Source organism: Scyliorhinus canicula, chromosome 2 (assembly GCF_902713615.1).
Source record: "Scyliorhinus canicula chromosome 2, sScyCan1.1, whole genome shotgun sequence".
NCBI lineage: Eukaryota > Metazoa > Chordata > Chondrichthyes > Carcharhiniformes > Scyliorhinidae > Scyliorhinus > Scyliorhinus canicula.
The window spans coordinates 197,571,606-197,593,296 of record NC_052147.1 but is presented as its reverse complement, the minus strand read 5'-3'; the positions used below and the strand labels follow the sequence as shown (position 1 = coordinate 197,593,296).

General features: G+C 46.5%; 1 protein-coding gene across 4 annotated transcripts in view; it reads right to left on the bottom strand.

Annotated features, from left to right (window-relative positions):
* Positions 1-21,691, bottom strand: part of LOC119961865 (dual 3',5'-cyclic-AMP and -GMP phosphodiesterase 11A-like) — a 536,876-nt gene that overhangs the window by 218,336 nt on the left and 296,849 nt on the right. For all 4 annotated transcript variants that reach the window (XM_038789314.1, XM_038789315.1, XM_038789316.1 and 1 more), the window contains 3 exons: positions 18,005-18,137; positions 12,272-12,347; positions 5,087-5,154 (listed from right to left, as the gene is read on the bottom strand). In XM_038789314.1, coding sequence (XP_038645242.1) covers positions 5,087-5,154; positions 12,272-12,347; positions 18,005-18,137 — 277 coding nt within the window. The remainder of the gene's footprint in view (positions 1-5,086; positions 5,155-12,271; positions 12,348-18,004; positions 18,138-21,691) is intronic.

Here is a 21,691-nt window from a genome sequence, read left to right as displayed (position 1 = left end):
CAGTTGTCTAAAGCAGCCAAGAATCATTTAAACTTCACTCTTCAACTCTGTACAGGATATCGATGGTTGTGAGAGCCATTATGGCTTTGAATATTCCAATACCTGCTTCTATGGAGATGATTCACGAATAACAGAAAAATACAGTGCAGAAAAGTTGATGGGGGGGAGGAAAAGATGTCTTCCCTGGAACTGGACAGGGCCCGCCGAACACACCAGGTGAGCAGAGTAAGAAGTCTTACAACACCAGGTTAAAGTCCAACATGTTTATTTCAAACACTAGCTTTTGGAGCACTGCTCCTTCCTCAGGTGAACTTTAACAGGTTGGATTTTAACCTGGTGTTGTAAGACTTCTTACTGTGCTCACCCCAGTCCAACGCTGGCATCTCCACATCATAACTCCAGGAGAGGCCACAGGAAAATGAGCCACCAAGGACGATGTGCTTTCATAGTTACCTGACGAAGGAGCGGGTCCTGAAATGGGCCAAGGAAAATCATGAGGTGTGGTGGGAAGGCAGCAACAATTGGATCCACCAGGATATCGGGGCAGCGCTGGCAATGAGGTATGTGGCCTTTAATAAGGCAAAGTCGGCACTATGTAAGAGCAGTGTGCCTTTTGATGTGTTGCACCCTGCGAGGCTGAGTGTAACACACAACTCCAAGAATCACTGTTTTGAGACAGCAGCGAAGCGGGAGATACTGTTCTTTTCTTTGTTCATTGGATCTGGGCCCTGGTGGGGGCTACCTCACTAGGAGGCAGAGTTCAGCTAGTGAATGGGAGTGAAGTGGGGGGGGGTGGGTAGGGGCTACAGCCTGTTGGACCTGTTAGGCAGGTTTTGATGAGCCTAGAAGGTGTGAATGGTGAGGGGAAGGGAATGGTGAAGAGAGATTATTTTTTATTGGGAGGTGGCTGAGGGATTTCTCGGATGGGGCAGGAGAGGGAAGGGTATATTTCTGACAGTGAACTGGGTTTTTTCTTTGTCTCACTTTATGGGTGGGGCTGGTGGCCATCTTGGGTGGGCTCTGGTATTAGGGATTTGGAAGATAGAGGGGATAATCCCTCACAGTGAAAATGGCTGACTTGGGGAGGGGGGGGGGTGGGTGAGAGACATGGTAGGGGTTTGGGGGGGCCTACTGAAACGAGCGAGCGATTTCTCTCATTTGAAGATTTTAAGGGCTGATGTGGTGCTTCTGCAGGTGACCCACCTGCGGGTGAGGGGTCAGACTAAGCTTCGGAAGGGCTGGGTGAGCCAGGTATTCCACTTGGGCTTTGATAATAGGGCAAGGGGTGTGACAGTCTTAATTAATCAAAGGTCTGTTTTCAGGCAGGTAGGTCATGGCGGATCAGGGAGGTAGGTGCGCAATAGTTACTGGGATGTTGGAAGGTAAGCAGCGGTGTTGGTGAATGTGTACGCCCCAAAATGGCATGATTTAACGTTAATGAAGAGATTGCTGAGCGTAATACCAGACTTGGCCACGGAGCAGTTGGTTGGGGGGGGGGGGGGGGGGGGGGGGGGGTGGACTTGAACAGTCTCCTGAATCCCAGATTAGATCAGTCGAAGATAAAGTTGTTTGCCCCTTCAGGGGTAGCAAGGGTTTATGCCGGAGATGGGGGGGAGGGGGAGGGGTAGGTGGGTGCCTGGTGGTTTATACATCATGGGGGTGGGGGGGGGGGGGGATCCTGGAAGTTTATACATCCTGGGGTAGGGAATTTTATTTTTTCTCTTCAGCACATACTCACGGATTGAGTTTTTTATGATGCAAAGGTCTCTTTTGTTTGGGGTGAGGAAAGCACATCACGCTCCACAGCTGGTAGATCTGACATTTGAGATGGGTCCGATTCAGCATCCATCATGGAGCTGGATGTGGGGTTATTGGCAGACCTGGGGTTCTGCGGATGTATATCAAGGGCGATAGATGAGTATATGGGGTATAATAAGGATGAGTTGGTCTCCCCTTGGTTCTGTGGGAGGCCTTGAAAGCAGTGGACAGAGGGGAGATAATCTCACATAAAGCACGTATAGATAAGAAGGAAAGGGAGGAATGCCAAAGGTTAGTAGATTATATCTTGGAGCTAGATCGCAGATACTCTGGGGGACCAACCCCAGATCTCCTAGTTAGCCGGAAAAAGCTGCAGATGCAGTTTGACCTATTGTCCACAGATAAAGCGGTGCGCTAGTTGTGGCACTCGGGGGGGGGGGGTTATGTACCTGTATGAGGAGAATGTCAGCTGTCTTTTGGCTTGCCAGTTGAGGCAGCGAGTGGTCTCCCAAGAGATTATTCAGGTCCGAAACTCGGGTAGCGGGCTGGTGTCTGTGCTGGTCAAAGTCATTGGGGACGTTTGAAGCATTTTATAACAACCTTTATACGTCGGTGGAGGAGGGGGTGTCAGGTATGATGGATTTCTTGGAGGAGTTTGAGTGTCCCAAGATGTAGAAGGAAGAGCGTGAAGGGTTGGAAGAGCCGTTGGGTGCGGAGTAGGTTGTGACAGCTATAGGGAAATTGCTACGGGTAAGGCCCAGGGGCCGGATGGGTTCTCGGTGGAATTTTATAATAGGTTTGCAGGACTATTTATACCGTTACTGGCCGAGGTGTTCGAGGATTCGGTAACATGAGATTCCCTAAATTAGACACTGATGCAAGCAACCATTTAACTTCTTTTAATAAAGGACATGGTAGAATGCAGGTCATAACAGTCTATTTCTTTATTGAACGTCAGTGCCAAGGTATTGTCTGAGACTGGCACTGAGACTGGAGCAATATCTCATGTTATCGGGGAGGATGAGACAGGTTTTATTAAAAGTCGGCAATTGTAATCTAATGTGTGGCGATTGTTAAATGTTGTGCTGCTCCCTGAGGGATATATCAGCTAGTGCATTGCTTGAATTGAACATCAAGTTAAATAAGTTAAAGAGGCCGTGATAACTCATGACATCCCAGGCAACAGAGTGAAGCTTGGAGTAGATCTGTTCACAGTCTCACTGATATAGATTATCTTGTCACAGTTGACTGTTATTCAGACTACTGAGAGTAAGACCAGCTGATGTCAATAATTGTGAGATGGAGAGTGCATGGAAGCACACTTCAGTTGCCATGACATTCCCGACATTGTGATGAGCAACAATGGCTCTCAGTTCATGAATGAAGAATTCAGGCACTTCATTAATGATTGGGAAATTCAGCACTGCATCATCTTCAAACCAAATCCAGGTAAATGGAAAGATTGAAACAGCGGTGCCAAAGGGATCAGCAAAAAATTGAGTAGATCTTGAACAGGTGTACACAAAGCAGTCTTACAGTGGAAAAACACACTTACTGAAGGCATGGAACGTAGCCCAGTCTAGTGATTAACATCACTACACACCCTGGCTACTTGGCTACTCTTTTAACAACTAAAATAGTATTGAAGCCAGAAGTAGTAACAGAAGTGACAAAATCAAAGTGAAATAACAGAAAGCCAAATTTCACTACGAAAAAACTTCCAAGTCGTTGTCAGAATTGAGCTTTGAAGAGCCAGTCAGATGTAAACATTCAATGGACCCAATAATAGTCTTTGCAACCTGAGTGTAGAGATGTTATCACCTTGATCATAGATGCTAAAAGTGAATGGTTGGATCTATTGTCACAGCCATAGACGCTGACATGCAAACAGAGAAGCTGCTCTTTCAGAGTGGACAGTTGATAAGACAGATTTGATTTTGCGAACTGAACAATCAATCTCAGAGATCAGCTGTTCCCCATTAAATGCGACGGACTAGAAACAACAATTGCCACAGCAGCATTTGGCCGAGTATGGCATCAAGGAGCCCTGGCTAAACTGAAGTTAATAGGAATCAGGGGGGAAACTCTCTGCTGGTTGGAGTCTTACCTGGCACAAAGGAAGATGGTTGTGGTGGTTGGAGGTCAATCATCTCAACCTCCAGGACATCACTGCAGGAGTTCCTCAGGGTAGTGTCCTAGGCCCAACCATCTTCAGCTGCTTCATCAATGACCTCCCTTCCATCATAAGATCAGAAGTGGGAATGCTTGCGGATGACTGCACAATGTTCAACACCAGTCGCAACTCCTCAGTTAATGAAATAGTCCATGTCCAAATGCAGCAAGACCTGGGCAATATCCAGGCTCGGGCTGACAAGTGGGAAGTTACATTTGTGCCACACAAGTGCCAGGCAGTGACCATCACCTACAAGAGATGATCTAACCATTGATATTCAATGGCATTACCATTGCTGAATCCCCCACAATCAACATCCTTGGGTTACCACTGATCAGAAACTGAACTGAACTAACTACCTTACTAGGGCAAGTCAAACCTAGAAATCCTATGGCAAGTAACTCACCTCCTGACTCCCCAAACCCTGTCCATCATATACAAGGCACAAGCCAGGAGTGTAATGGATTACTCTCCACTTGCCTGGATGAGGCAGCTCCAACAACACTCAAGAAGATTGACACCATCCAGGACAAAGCAGCCCATTTGATTGCTACCCCTTCCACAAACATTGGAACCCTCCACCAGCGACAGCCATGTGTACCATCTACAAGATGCACTGTAGTACCAAAGTTTCTACCATCTAAAAGGACAAGAGCAGAAGAAACCGGTGAACCCCACCACCTGGAAGTTCCCCTCCATGTCACTCACCATCCTGACTTGGAAATATATTGCCATTCCTTCACTGTTGCTGGGGCAACATCCTCGAACTCTCTCCCTAACAGCATAGCTACCTACACCTCAAGGACTGCAGCGGTTCAAGAAGGCAATTCACCACCACCTTCTCAAGGGCAACTTGGGCAATAAATGCTGGCCTAACCGGTGATGTAAACCTCCCGTAAATGAGTTTTTAAAAAAGTGTTGGATTAAATGCTACAGAGTGAATGCAAGTTTAAAATATCTGGATGAAATGACATGGGTTGAATAGCCTGCCACATCTAGATAACCCCTGAGAATGTAATTTTGCTGCAAAAATATCTCTGCAGGATTTTAATTATTGACAGTTGTAGTTTCAACGAGTTTCTCTGATTTTAAATCAAAATAGTGGAAGTTACTTGGCTGATCTCACAGTAAGAAAATACTAATTGGTTTCTTTACCTCAAAAAGTCGCTGATCATCGTCATCAAAGTGTTTCCCATCAAGCCTATTGAGGACTTGTGCCACTCCTGTAAGTCAAATAAATGTTATTCGTAGACATGACAAGCTGCAATGGATTTTTCTGCCCCACAATTCCCATCGTAAGTCATTGTACTTTTGGCCATCTCACCTGCGATTTTCCCTGCCTGGAAAATCCTGGCCTCAGTTACTGAATTCAAAGATAAATCATCTAAACATGGTGCCCAAGGCAACTGATTTGAACATTTTCATATTTAACCAGTCTAAGTTTTATTTTCAATTTTTAAAAAACGTAATTCTTGCTCTTTAAATGAATTTATATTGTCTTCCCTTCCTCATTTATCTTTTCCTTGTATTTGGCATCATATATTGCTGAGAGATTGCACCTTTGACCTGCTGACAGAGCATCAGCAATGGATTGTGAAATCATCCATTGATCATATGTACGAATGGCCAAGGTGCCTTGTTTTGCTTAATCTGTGCATAGGGCATAGATATTTCTTGGTGTGTCTCTTTTATGACATGGCAGAATTTCCAGGAGAACTACAGCACCAACTCTCCATGGCATGCATTATTAGAGTCATAGTGTTATAGGCCGAGATTCTCCGGGGCCCCCCACCAGTTGCAGGATTCGCTAAATCCCATGTCTGGTCAAAATTGGAATTCGCGACAGGCATCTCCCGGTCCACCATGTTACGTGCCAGCGGGAACATGCAAAGTGGTCATCATTCATTTGAATGTTAATATCGATTTGGAATCCCAATTCTACTGCGGTTCATGTTGCTCCCGCCCTACCCCAGAGAAGAGTCATGCAGGCGTGGTTTGTGTAAGTATTCAAAAACAGGTTCCTGGCGGCTTGCAGTCTGAGGGATGACAAGAGGGTGAATATCCTCTCTCCAATTGCCTACAGGTGGCTAGGAGACTCCTTCAAGGGAGGTGGGGGAGGGGGGGGGGTCAGGGGGGCTTGTGCTGGGCTGGAGGGGCTCAGGCTGAGGATTTACCCTGGGATGGAGCCATTTGGCTGCTCTTCCCAGCTGCAGCCTTTAAGCCCTTTAAACAGTCAGTATCTAGAAATTAAAGTTCTCTCATCATAAAGTGAAAGTGTTCCCATCTATACCCCTGAAACCTTTAAACAGTCTGTCAGTATGCCAAACTCAAAGATCTGTGGGATGAAGCTAAAAATAATGCCTTTGAAGTGGTGGAAACCTTTGAAGTGGTTTTTACACAGTCAATTTAATTGTCTTTTAAAGTGCTGACGCCTGTTTCATGCCTAGAAGGCTAAAAGCTTTGAACTGCTTAGTTTACATTCAAATTCATGCACCGTTGCCGCTTAAAAGCTTTTCTTGATTGACAGGTCAAAGCAATTTCAAAGGGGCATTAAGATCGTTTATATATATATAGCGCTGCAGTGATCCATTAACTCAGGGATGCAGAGGGATGGCGCAGTGGGTTAGTCCTGCTAATGGGCCAAGGTCCCAGGTTCGATCCTGGCTCTGGGTCACTGTCCTTGTGGAGTTTGCACATTTTCCCTATGTTTGTGTGGGTTTCGCCCCCACAACCCAAAGATGTGCATGATAGGTGGATTGGCCACGCTAAATTGCCCCTTAATTGGAAAAAATTAATTGGGTACTCTAAATATTTTTTTTAAACTCAGGGTCGCAGGCGAGTCTAATCTCCTGTCCCTATTGTTCAACACTCTGTTCTATTACCCCATTTATCTTAGATTAATAATTTCTCAGTATATGCTGATCAGCTCATGTGTGTTCCCATCAAAAAGAATAGAACCATCTGGAAGTAAGTCAGTCCTCAGTAGAATTCCACCATCAACTAGAAGAAAGAGTGATTGAGGAGGAAGAAAGAACCAAAACAGTGTTGCTTTTCCTCCCTCTTTTCTTTCCTTTCCTCTCCATGGAGGGATATCCAAGTTTAGCATGTTACTTCACCCTGCTACCCACACAGTCGTACTGAGAATTATTGAAATGATCCACATGAGGCAGAGGAAATCAGCATGACAGGCAAAGCTTTTTAAAAATAAATTTAGAATACCCAATTATTTTTTCCCAATTCAGGTGCAATTTAGCGTGACCAATCCACCTAACCAGCACATCTTTGGGTTGTGGGGGTGAAACGGGGAGAATGTGCAAACTCCACATGGACAGTGACCCAGGGCCGGGTTCGAACCTGGGTCCTCAGCACTGTAGTCCCAGTGCTAACCACTGCGCCACTTGCTGCCTTTGACAGGCAATGCTGGAATGTACAATGAACCCTGTCGCATCTCGAGATTTTTCTCTTTTGCTATTTGCCTGCTTGATAATATATTGAGTGCGATTCAGCGGACAAAAGTTAAAGTCTGCTTTTGGGCACCTGTGGTGGTGTGTTCCTTGGCAGCCGCATTGGTGAGATTGTGGCCAGTATTCAATGGTACTTAGTACCACAAATGAGCCCGTATGTAAATCTTGCCATTCTGGCTCCCTTGCCATCTGATGCGCCCGACATCAAGGCACTATCTGGTAAGCACCACACAGTTGCTGTTGTGCATTAGGGAGAGGTAGGAACATCCGAGGGAAACAGCAACTGGAGATCCCAAGATGTAACTGAGTCCCAGTCAGATGCTAAGCCTCAGGACAAGATGCTCCCAGAGCTGATGCAGATGATAGACCAGAGCTGTGAGATTCAGGAGGGGGTGCCAATGACATTCCAGTGACTGCAAGGTTGATTCGGAGGAGTCCCGAAGCCCTCATGTGCAGGAGGTGGTGCCAGCAATGCGTGGAACCCAGGTCAACATTGCTAGCATGGTGACTTCATTGAAAAACCTGGAGCACAATGTCTGCACCTTGAGTGATGGTGTCTGAGGCACAGCTCAGTCTGTGATGACCATGGTTGAGGGCCACGTCATCATTGTCCAGCCGCTGAGGGGTGCGTAGACATTGCCAAGGCACTCCAGTGTGTGGCCCGGTCACTGAGGGCCATCGCTGAGTGTATCGACACAATGGTCCAGACAATGGGACGTCTCCAGGACTGGCAGTGCCAGATGACTCAGGAGCTTCTGGAGTTCACTCCAGCTGCCTCTCCATCCCGTGGAGTCCCCCAGTGCACTACAGGAACTGTCAGGGAGGAGGAAGAGCTGGAGGCCTAGCCACCAAGGAGACTACGGTGATCTCCAGTTCTTCTGAATCTTCCCCTCCTGACACCGGCGCATTTCAAGGGCACAGGCAGATCAGGGTAGCACAGTGACATCATTGATACCAGTGAGTTGGTCAGAGTTCTCCTCCTCAAAGCCCTCCAGAGGACATCTGGAAGGGGTGTTGTGCTGCTTTGGGGCAGGGGGGAATGGGGGGATGGGGAAGATGTGGGTGGGAAATGGGAGGAAAGCAGTGGGAGGAATTGTTGGGGGGTGGAAATTGGGGAGTGATGTTGAGCTGACAAGTACAGCCTTGTCCTAGGAGAATTTGGAGATGATGTGGGCCTCCTTGGTCTTCCTGGAATGTCGGACCCTCAGCGCAACCTGTCCTCCATCCTACGGTTCCTCCTTGGGGTAGTCCTTCAGTCGCTCCTGGTCCGCCTCCTCTTCAGACAAGTCTGCATGTCCTACCACCTCCTCCTGCTCCTCCTCCTCCTCTTGTCACCTGCTGCTGCTCCAGGTTGCGGAGAGCACAGTAGACCACCACAAAGTGGGAGACCCTCTGGGGGGTATCCTGCTGGGTACTGCTTCACAGCGCCAGGAACCCAGGTTCGATTCCCACTTGGGTCACTGTCTGTGTGAAGTCTGAACGTTCTACTCATGTCTCCGTGGGTTCCTCTGGATGCTCCGGTTTCCTCCCACAAGTCCCAAATGATGTGCTGTTAGGTGAATTGGACATTCTGAATTCTCCAACTGTGTACCCGAACAGGCGCCGGAATATGGCGACAAGGCGATTTTCACAGTAACTTCATTGCAGTGTCAATTTAAGGCTACTTGTGACAATAATAAAAGATTAGATTAGTGGTCAAGGCATCGGAACCGAATCTTGAGGAGCCCGATGCACCGCTCAGTGACAGCACGGGTGGCAGCGTAGGCCGCAGTGTATTGGATCTCTGCCTCGGTCTCAGGCCTCCGCACCTGCATCATCAGCCATGTCCACGCAGTTATCCCTTCATCCCGGCATTCTGGGGTAGTCCTCAAAGACACCAGAGATCTCAGAGTGTCCCAGGATGTTGCTGTCATGCTTCAATGGTAGGGGGAAAGCACATGCATGATTCTGAGGTGGTAGTCACAAAAGACTGAACATTCAGAGAGTGGAACGCCTTCCTGTTAATATAGGGCACTCCCTGATACCCCGGTGCTCGCAGGCCGACATGTCTGTGATTGATGGCCCCCATGGACATGGGGCATCCTGGCGACGGCAGCGAATCCTGCAGCCCGGGCATATTGGTAGGCCTGTCCGGGTTGAAGGTATATAGTCTGATGCTCGGGCATACGTCACCTGCTGGATGCACCTGTGGGCGGATGACTGCAAGATGCCACACAAATCCCCGCTCGAGTCCTGAAATGACCTGGTGGCTCAGATGTTTAGGGCTGCAGTGACCTTCATGGCCACTGGGAGCAGGTGTCCTCCTCCCTCAGGTCATCCGTTTTGGTAGCAATAATAGCAAAAGGGATTATTGTTTAAATGTTAAAACATTAAAACATGTCGCTGTGCAGAGAGACCTGGGTGTGCTAGTGCATGAGTCGCAAAAAGTTGGTTTACAGGTGCAACAGGTGATTAAGATGGAGTTTTGTTCTTCATTGCTAGAGGGATGGAGTTTTAGACTAGGGAGGTTATGCTGCAATTGTATAAGGTGTTAGTGAGGCCACACCTGGAGTACTGTGTTCAGTTTTGGTCTCCTTACATGAGGAAGGATGTACAAACGCTGGAGGTGTGCAGAGGAGATTCACTAGGTCAATCCCAGATCTGAAGGGGTTGGATTACGAGGAGAGGTTGCGTAGACTGGGACTATACTCGCTGGAATTTAGAAGGATGAGGGGAGATCTTATAGAAACATATAAAATTATGAAGGGAATAGATAGGATAGATGCGGGCAGGTTGTTTCCACTGGCGGGTGAAAGCAGAACTAGGGGGCATAGCCTCAAAATAAGGGGAAGTAGATTTAGGACTGATCTTAGGAGGAACTGCTTCACCCAAAGGGTTGTGAATTTATGGAATTCCTTGCCCAGTGAAGCAGTTGAGGCTCCTTCATTAAATGTTTTTAAGATAAAAATCGATAGTTTTTTTGAAGGTGAAAGGGATTAAGGGTTATGGTGTTCGGGCGGGATAGTGGAGCTGAGTCCACAAAAGATCAGCCATGACCTCATTGAATGGCGGAGCAGGCTCGAGGGGCCAGATGGCCTACTCCTGCTCCTAGGTCTTATGTTCTTATGTTCCTTCATGGGGTGCCATGTGTGCAGGGATATGGCACAGGTGCCGCACTGTTTCTCTGCTGAGACGTAGTCTGCTGTGGCATAAGGTGTCCGTCAACTCATTGAATGACCAACAACACTATTACACATTGGACCACCACTGGCCTCCCCTTCTGTGTCTGTTCTCAGCCTGATAGGTCTTCAGGGTGTGCGGCGACCCCCTGCACATGTGGTGCCGCCTCCAGTCTCCATTGTCCCTGCTGCCTTCTGTGGTGTCTGCCCACCTCGGCTGCCACAGGCACAGCGAGGGCAGCCTCTGTGGTATTCACACCAGCAAACATAGCTTTATCTGGAAGGAATTGGAGAAGGAGGGAGACCTACAGTCCGTTAGGGCTTCCATCCCAGGATCTTTAAATCCCCAAAGCCTCGCCCACCTTTACCATGACTGTCCAGCCTTCTCTAAGAGTGTCATTCAGTGAGCCAGTTGTGCTTGCTTACCTTGCTCTGTGCACTCACCCAGGCCACAACAGGCCCCAGACCTCTGCTGGGAACATTAAGGAGGCTGTGCTCAGCTGCCCTCCGATCATCCACACACTTATCTTTGGCCATGTGAGGATGCGCAGTGCTGAAGCCTGCTGTTTAGTGTTTGATTGTTCGCAGCTGCTTCTATGGTGCTGACGCTCCTACAGTATAGGCACACAGTCCAGGCATCAAAGTTTGCTGGACATGCAGTGCTCTAATCATCCTCTGAGACATGGAACCTGTGCCTTCAAGGATGCACTTGAGAATTCAAGGGTGTGAAGAGCTCTCATAACTAACAAGGCTAATCCCTCATTTGAAATAGCCTTCAACTGTGGAGCTAGAGGCTGCTCACAGTCAAAGGAGGTGAAATTGACTTTGAGGAGAAAAGCCACAGCAGGGCTCTGTCCTGGGGAGTTTGGTGGAACAGACAGGCTACAGCTGTGGTTGCCCCTATTATGGGTCTCCACTACATTTAAATATGGCTTGTAAGCCTCGCAGGCAGAAAGCCCCTCATCCTCTCCACCCCCCCACCTCCCACCGGCCCAGGGGGGACCCCTGACCTGAAAGATTCCAGCTCCCTGAATAACCCCCTGAAGAGTCTCCCCCCTTCCCAAGCACTGGTGCAGCAGCTGCGGTGCCGTTGAGCTGCATGCCGGTAAATGGAAAAGTCTACTCACCTCCTCACTTCTCCTCTTAACCATTGCACCAGCACCTCATTTTTGAAAATGAGTACTAAACGGTGCCCACATGACTTCCTGCTGGGGACTCGGGTAATTCCCGGGAAGTCACTGCATTCAACTTCAGCCTCGTTAATGAGATTGAAATGAATACATATTAGGGCGAATGATATTCTCGCCATTAAAAAAAAAATTCCAATTGAGGAGCAATTTAGCGTGGCCAATCCACCTACCCTGCACATTTTTGGGTTGTGGGGGTGTGAGACCCATCCAGACATGGGGAGAATGTTCAAACTCCACATGGACAGTGACCCAGGGTCCTCGGCGCCGTGAGGCAGCAGTGCTAACCACTGTGCCACCCATCCGAAGATGGGATCCGAAACTCACCATCGGGAGCAGGCTGGGTGAATTGCAAAATGGTTCGTGCTCGACACAAATCTCGATTCTCCCCCTCCTGCTATTCGCCCGGCGGGCTCTGATCCGCGCTGGACTCAACACAGTCGTTGAATTGCACCCATTAGTTTTGAAAACTAATCACATCGAATGTTCAAATAAATTTCAAACAAATGACAAGGTTCACTAAACACATACCAATTATCTGATGGCCACTGTTCCATATTGGTACGCAAAGGACTGAACGAGTATGGAAACCAGAAATCTGATCAGCCTAAATGAAAAACCAAAAGTTAACTTAAATGGTGTATTTGACATCAAAAGTCAGGCTTTAATCTTAATTGAGGACTGATTAAATTATTGCACAGTAGAAGTTAATCAGACAACAAACCTTCTGAAGATATCAACTAAGCAGATTGGTACAGCGGGGCACTTAGAAGCAATCCATGTACAAACACAGGTAAAGTAAGTAAGCATCAGGTAAGCAGGAATAATATTTAACTATTTCCATGTTCCATTATAATGAGTATAGAAATGCCCCTGCTGCTATAGTTAAATGCATTCCCCAAATTTAATATATGCTATGAATTATGACTCTATTTGGTCAAACAGAAATAAATGGGACACTAATACGGTATTAGTTTGTTGCATGTTCTATATTTAGAGGTTATTAAGTTTCAAAGTACCTAGATAATGAAAGACATATATCGTTTTAAGGAACAACTATGTCAAGTAACTCAGTGATGTGCAATGATCCAATATGCGACTTTTTATAACATAAAATTTTCGGGTATAGGGAGGAGTATATTATGAAAACTATAATATTGTCCAGGAAATGTGCAGTATAGTTCAAAAATCTAATTTATTTTAATTGAGAATCCAAAAACAGGACTTTTCGGAATCCTTTTGCATTTAAACTTGTCAATCAGTGGAATTTGTAACTATCCATTTGCGCATGGAGACAGTTAACTGAAGCTCCAGATGTATGTCCTCTGTAAGAGTAATCTGTTATTTCTACTTTCTAACCATTTATCTGAAGAGATTTTATAGAAGAGGTTTCATAGAATCAGAACAGTGCAGAAGGAGATGATTCGACCCATCGAGCCTGAACCGACCCTCCAAAAAAGTACCCTCCCTCAGCCCACTGCCCTGCCCTATCCCCACAACACCACCTAGCCTGCACAACTTTGGACTGTGGGGGGAACCAGAGCACCCGCAGGAAACCCACACAGACACGTGGAGAACCTGCAAACCCCACACAATCACCCAGGGTCAGAATCGAACCCGAGCTCCTGGCGCTGTGAGGCAGCAGCGCTAACCACTGTGCCACCATGCTGCAAGAAAAGCAAAAAACATTTTCTTAAAGAAAGTTAGTCAAACATTTGATAGTTTCAGTTGGTAAGGTCAGTGTATGGCTGAACCGTACTGAACAGAAGGTTCCATGTTCAATTTGCAGCTTGTGGGGAATTAGCTAATCTCATTGAGCTCCATGTCCCTCAAATAAAAATAAATCAGACAGCTTTTCTGCTCCTGTTCACTTTCCAGTGGCCCCAGTTGTATACATGTAGATGAGAACAGGATTAGGTTCAGCTTTGGTTTCCCCTCTCTACCTATAATTGAATGATCCATTTATGATGTCTGATTTCACACAAGCCTAGTGACGACTTTGTGAGATGTCAGATGGCATCAGCACCCATAGAACTATACCCCAACATGAATCACAACTTTCAGTGTGGGAAGAGAGAAAATTGAAGGAGTGTGTTTTTCAAAAATGAAACTGGAAAAGTGAAGTTAGTAAAGACCATCTGCGGGATTTTCTGTCGGTTTTCTGTCAGATGGGTATGAGGGATGGGCTGGTCTGGGCTGGCAAGACAGGGGATGCGGGGGGCAGAGGGAGGGGGGATAGGCGGATGCTGTGAAAGTGCTGGGCTCCCCCCACCGACCACCCCAGGGATCAATGAGATATATCTGCCATTAACTTGGTCTGCAATGTTCTTTGGTTAAGCAATAGACCACAATAAATTATTTTTGTCTTTGGGGGTCTGGTGGAACTTTAGATTTTTGAAATAATGTTTGCTACCATAGTGTTTTGAGTCTTTTATTCCTCATTTCTACTGAGTCTTTTATTGCAGTAACATGCATCCTCATATGTGTCCTAATTCTGATTAGGAACAACATTAATAGGAACTGGGGGCAAATCACCCATGTGTTCCCCCAGCTGCAGCCATGCATGGTAGCACAGTGGTTAGCACTGCTGCCTCACAGCGCTAGGGACCCGGGTTCGATTCCGACCTCGGGAAACTGTCTGTGTGGAGTTTTGCACTTTCTCCATGTGCCTCTGTGGGTTTGCTCCGGGCGCTCCGGTTTCCTCTCATAGTCCAAAGATGTGCATTGGTCATGCTAAATTGCCCCTTAGAGTGGGGTTGCAGGAATAGGTCGGGGATTGGGCCCAGGTAGTGTGATCGTTCAAAGTTTTGGTGCAGACTCGATGGACCGAATGGCCTCCTTCTGCACTGTAGGGATTCTCTAATTCTCTGATGTCCTGCAGAAACCAAAGGAAGTAATTATTTAGCTCACTGGGCTAAATCGCTGGCTTTTAAAGCAGACCAAGCAGGGCAGCACTGTAGCATGGTGGTTAGCATAAATGCTTCACAGCTCCAGGGTCCCAGGTTCAGTTCCCGGCTGGGTCACTGTCTGTGCGGAGTCTGCACATCCTCCCCGTGTGTGCGTGGGTTTCCTCCAGGTGCTCAGGTTTCCTCCCACAGTCCAAAGATATGCAGGTTAGGTGGATTGGCCATGCTAAATTGCCCGTAGTGTCCTAAAAAGTAAGGTTAAGGGGGGTTGTTGGGTTACGGGTATAGGGTGGATACGTGGGTTTGAGTGGGGTGATCATTGCTCGGCACAACATCGAGTGCCGAAGGGCCTGTTCTGTGCTGTACTGTTCTATGTTCTATGTTCTAAGCAGGCCAGCAGCACGGTTCGATTCCCGTACCAGCTTCCCCGGACAGGCGCCGGAATGTGGCGACTAGGGGCTTTTCACAGTAACTTAATTGAAGCCTACTCGTGCCAATAAGCGATTTTCTATTTCTATTTCTAATGGGCAGGAATAATAATTTATTTTTAAAGAGATGATTTTAAAATTAACAAATATAGCTTGCCTTCCAATCTGAACGTGAGAGAAAATTTTGCTTTGTAATTACACACAATTACGTTAAAGCAAGAACTATCTGCAAGACAGAAATTCCCACAGAAGAACTTAAATGGCAGAATTCAAGTCAACTGTGACAGATCAGAAACATGTTTATGCACACGTAGAAGCAGATGTTTTGATATGTTACAGGCAAATAGAATTGACTTTAAACCCTTTCTGTAAAATATCCAAGTTAACGCTGTGAAGGATCAAGGCTCACTTCTAGAAAGACTTCCTCTTGATTCTGCGGAGACAGGCTTCTGAAATTAGTCAATTTAATATAATGGTACATGGAATTCGATGCAAATAGATTTGAGTTCAGCATCTATTATGAGACTGTCAAACTAATGTCAGCCAGGTATTATTGTATCTTTAGGCTGATGAGCATTAAGTAGCCTGACTCTCATGATGAGGTATTTATTGACAATACTGGAAATACATTTGGTAGCTTCCTGCCTTTCATCAGCTCTTCTTTTCTGAGCATTATAGAAATGAACACACAAAGGCTTTGTTCGGTAGTCTCAGTTCACAGACAGGTTCATTTTTTATGTACTGGTGCAGGTTTCGGGCTATTTGGTGAGTTTGTGAAATGTTAGACATTATATTACAAGTTGAGTATCTTCATTGGAAACTTTTGGGGCTGGATGCGTTTCAGTATTCAGATATTTTTGGATCCACCGTATATATGATAGGCCTACTTACATTACAATACCATAAGCCTAGGCTAGCTATAGTCTACAAATACTCGGTTCTTTCTCCACCTCTCAATTCTCACACACCCTACCTATTAACACTTACTACATCTGTAATACAATATTATATTACTTTTTAACATACAAATTAACTACATATCCATTCAAATCATTTGGTTTTTTGATATGCTGGGTTTTCGGATGTATAGTTAAAGGATATTCGACCTGTAGTCTGTGAGCCCAGGGGTTGTAAAATTAGTGGAACAGTGGGATGGACACTGGCCTATTATTTCTAGGTATCATTTACTATCTTCGGTGGATGTAAAAGATCTTCATGTCACAATTCAAAGAAGATGGGGGAGTTCGCCTGGTGTCCCGGCCGATTGTTATCCCTCAGCCAACATCGGCAACAGATCATTATTTCATTCCAGTTTGTGAGACCTTGCAATGCACAAATTGACTTCTGTGTTTCACTCCATTGACAGTCACTACCTATCAAAAGTAGTTTACTGGCTGGAAAGCACATTGAAGGATCCTGAGGTCATGAAAAGTGTTATAAAATGCAAGTTCCTCTTTATTCAGATACAAATGCAGCCCAAGTTGATGGACGAGTCTCCTCTCTCCGCTAGCTGTGAAGATTTTGTACAGAATAAGTTTGGGCAATTTCAAGCCAGTTGCTTGTAATCTGGTGTTAATTGGCAGTCCCACTCAGATGCTGCAGGATGGCAGACGTGAAATGGGAAAAATGTTGCATTGATGCAGTAGAGGGTGCTCTTTTCAGCTTGAGGCTGCAGTCGGTTGTTCGCATAATAAAGTAAACTTTATTGTGCTACGATATATCTGACTGTGGACTGCTTGCTGGTGAAAGGCTGAAACTGAAGTGTTTCATTCTTCAGTGTAAACATTTCTCATCTTGAGGAGCACAAACATTGGGGGTTGCATGGGGGTTAGAAGTTCTAATTCGGTAGAATGTGCGAGTGTTCTGCCAATTTAGTTTAACTTTAATAATGTGATACATAGGGCAGCACGATGGCCTAGTGGTTAGCACAACCGCCTCACGGCGCTGAGGTCCCAGGTTCGATCCCGGCTCTGGGTCACTGTCCGTGTGGAGTTTGCACAGTCTCCCCGTGTTTGTGTGGGTTTCGCCCCCACAACCCAAAAATGTGCAGAGTAGGTGGATTGGCCACGCAAAATTGCCCCTTAATTGGAAAAAATAATTGGCTAATCTAAATTTTAAAAAAAAATGTGATACATAGATGTTGGCCCAAACCACACAGCCTGCCATCCTTGTCATTGAAAAACTAGGAATACACAAGCAGGCTGCTTCATTTCAGGGGCAAAAATCTTCTGTTTAACCCTATAATATGCCAGTTAACAGTGAAAAGCTTTTGAAATGAAAATCGCTTATTGTCACAAGTAGGCTTCAATGAAGTTACTGTGAAAAGCCCCTAGTCGCCACATTCCGGCGCCTGTCCGGGGAGGCTGGTACGGCTTTTGACATTGAGCATATGACAAAAGTTATCATACCCATTATGTTCTTTACAATAATGTTTATTTTGAAGCATTGTAAAGGGATTTTAATGGGTTTCTTTATTTAAGTTTGTTTTCAAAATATTTTAGTCATATTTTAAAATAAACCATGGTATGGAATTATCACAGTGGACCTCTATTAATCTTGTGGCACTAAACTGACATCACAACTGTTACAACTTCAGATGATTTTACATTACAGGACTATAGATGTCAAGTTCTGCCTCTTATCGATTATACTCCTTCATTTAACCTGATATTCAGGCAAGCCACCCACAAAAATAAAGGTCTAGCAAATCTGTATTCAGGATGCATCTTTATATCTTTCTAAATACAGAACGGTTCTCCATTTGCTCACTGTAGCAATTGGTTCCCATGATTATAAAGTGGAGCCTCAAGGAGATCAGCATCCAGCAGATATGTTGTAAAATGGGACAGCACCTCACAGAAGTAACTCTCCTAAAACATGAGAATTTGTACAGTTATGTCATTTGAGAACTAGTTTGAAGGTTTACTCACTTCAGTGTCGAACCGTGGATCTTGATATGCATCACTGATGTTCACTGGAAGACCTGTTGAAGCCACAAGCTCAGCAATGCTGTTGTTAATTAGCCAATCTGGATATGATGTTTTTTCTATGCTGTCTTTAAAGCTTTTGAGAAACATAAAGGACACATTTACTTTAAACTCACAGCACACATCACTTTGTTTAAACTGTTGTACAGTTAAATTGGCCAAATTAGACAGATGTACATTTAATCAACTAATTTCCTGAATACAACCATATTACGACTAAACTTTAAAAGTACTTGTCGTCACCAAAGTGATGAATGGTGTCTCTGACAGTGCTACTAAGTATCATTGCTCACCAGTGCCAGCTTGCCGATGTTCAGTTTTCATCTTCCAACACCAGTCATTTCCAGGCTTCATTACAGTCTTGGTCCAAACAGAGACCAATAACTTAGACCAAAGAGAGCTGAATTCCACAGAAAAGTGAGAGTGTCTGCCCTTGGCACATAGTCAGCATTTGGGTGAGCATATCACCAAGGTGTTCTAGTAAAATTGAAGTCAAAGGGAATCAGTAGGGAAACTGTTCACTGGTTGGAGGCCCACCTAGCACAAAGGAAGATTGGTGTGGTTGGTGGCGACCAAGCATTTCAGCCCTAGGATATTGCTGTAGGAGTTCCTCAAGGAAGCATCCTAGGCTCTACCATGTCCAGCTAATTAATCAATGGCATTCTCTCCAATATAAGATCAACAGTACGAAAATCCACTAATGATTGCAGTGTTCAGTTCCATTCGCCATTCCTCAGATAGGAAGAACTGCATGCTTGTTCACAGCATCAGCTGGACATCATTCAGGCTTGAACTGATAAACAGCAAGTAATATTTGTTTCACTAAAGTGTCAAGCAAAGACTATCTCCAACACGAGAGAGTCAACCACCTTGGGATTCAAAGACATTGGTCAAAATTCTCCCTTTCAGTGTCTAAGGGTGGGTGATCCTCCGTCGGCCGACACTGGATTCGAGAAAGGTGATTGGGCGGAGAATCAGTCCTGATGCCAAAATCATGGTGGCCGCTGGGTTCACGCCAAATTGCAATTCTCTGGCGCCTCGACAGCAGCGTCAATGCATTCCACTCCGCATGTACAGTAAACGCCATTGACATATCATTAGTGGGTCTGACCTGGTATTCGCTGGGGCAAAGGCAATCCTCCATCTCCGCCGGGGATAATTCCCAACGGCGAGGTTCACTGGTGCTTTTAAAAATTGGGTAACAGGCACTATGGCTGATGAGGGAGAGAGAGAGGAGGTGAGATATACAGAGGAGCGACCATGGGCTGCCAGTCATAGATGTTTATAGCATGGAAACAGGCCCTTCGGCCCAGCGTGTCCATGCTGCCCAGTTTCTATCACTAATCTAGTCCCACTTGCCCATATTTGGCCCATATCCCTCTATACCCACGCTGCCCATGTAACTAACTGCTTTTTAAAGGACAAAATTGTACCCGCCTCTACCACTGCCTCTGGCAGCCCGTTCCAAATGCTCACCACCCCCTGTGTAAAGAAATTTCCCCTCTGGTCTCTTTTGTATCTCTCTCTTCTCACCTTAAACTTATGTCCTCTAGTTCTAGACTCCTCTACCTTTGGGAAAAGATGTTGACTATCTACCTTATCTGTGCACCTCATTATTTTATAGACCTCTATAAGATCACCCCTAAGCCTCCTACGCTCCAGGGAAAAAAGTCCCAGCCTATCCAGCCTTTCCTTATAACTCAGACCATCAGGTCCCGGTGGCATCCTTGTAAATCTCTTTTGCGCTCTTTCTAGTTTAACAATATCCTGGGTGACCAGAACTGAACACCGTATTTCACATATGGTCTTACCAATGTCTTGTACAACTTCAACAAGACATCCCAACTCCTGTATTCAATATTTTGACCAATGAAACCAAGCATGCTGAATGCCTTCTTCACCACCCTGCCCACCTGCGACTCCACCTTCAAGGAGCTATGAACTTGTACTCCTAGATCTCTTTGTTCTGCAACTCTCCCTAACTCCCTACCATAACTGAGTAGATCCTGCCCTGATTTGATCTACCAAAGTGCATCAACTCACATTTATTGCATCACCTCATCTCCTGACACTCGCCCAACAGTCTGAGAAGCAGGAGGTGCAACAAATATATGCAGGCTTGTTCCCTAGCCCATAACGCTATACTGTGCCCTGCACCCATGCCAACTAAACTGACTTTATAGGGCCTAACGTCTAGGTGGATCCCGAGGTGGTACAACAGGAGTGGAGGCGGCCTGCTGAAAATCCCATCCTGTGACATGGAAGGCAGCCTCCTTCTGGGGCAACCGGGCCTGAATGGGCCCGGCTGCTGCTCAGGTGTCCCAGGTGGCGTGGTGCGGCCCTGTTCTGCCCACTGCCCATGTGTTACGCCAGAGACAGGAGAGGTGGCTTCCAAGGCGCTGTGGTTTTCTGGCAGCTCCCCTGTGGGAGTCAATGGCATGGGCCCCATTGCATCCTCCTCCCTCAGGGTGCCCATATGGCCCCCGGGCTACTCCATGGGATGAGGGTGCAAGTGGAGCTAACCCCTGAGGCTCCCCTGCCACCTGGCGCTGCCAGTCCTGGAGGCCCGCTCTCCTCTCGACCAGGGGCTCCACGCTCGTGGCCATGGAGCACAGGGGGTGGACCACCTCCGCCTGGGACTGCACCACATCACCCAATGACTGTGCCACCACTTTCTGGGTCTGTGCCACATCGGCCAGTAACTGCACCATCTCCCTCTGGGACTGGGCTACATGCCTCTGTGTCTGTGCCATGTCGGCCAGTGCCTGGGCAATGCCACTGACGCTCTCAGCCATGGCCCGCTGAGACTGGCCGACTCTCTGGAGCATAGCTCCAATGTCCAGGTGGCTCTGGTACATGGATATTTGTGATAGGGCAGACTTGTCCTGGGCCTCAGCCTTATTCATTGTGGCTGGGGACTTCAACAAGGCCAACCTCAAGAGTGTACTGCCAAAATTCCACAGCACATCTCCTGTCCCACGAGGGGCGACAAACACTGTTGACCACTGCTACACAAAAATACTGTTCCACCCTCAACCACACTTTGGGAAATTTGACAATAAGACGATGCTTCTTCTCCCAGCATAGAAGCAGAAACTTAAGCGGGAGAATCCGGTTAAGAAGGTAACGCAGTGCTGGTCCGAGGAAACAGAAGAACTCCTACATGACTGCTTGGAGTCAGTGGACTGGTCCATGTTTAAGAACTCAGCGACCAACCTAAACGAGTATCCACCACCATCACAGACTTCACCAACAAATGTGTGTACGACTGTGTGCCAAAGAAAGTATTACATATGTTTCCCAACCGGAAACCATGGCTTAATCGGGAGATTGACTCCCCACTGAAGGCCAGGTCTGAGGCGTTCATGTCAGGTGACCCTGACCTATACAAGAAATTCAGGAACGACCTCCGCAAAGTCATCTGGGATGCCAAGAGACAATATCAGACCAAGCTAGAGTCGCAGACGTGTTACAGACTCTCGTCGGTTGTGGTAAGGCCTAAACAACATAGTGAGCTACAAAGCGAAGCTGAGCAGTATCTCCAGCAGCAGCGCACCCCACCCCGATGATCTAATTATATTCTATGCTCAGTTCGAGCAGGAAACCATCAAACCACTATCACCTGTCCCA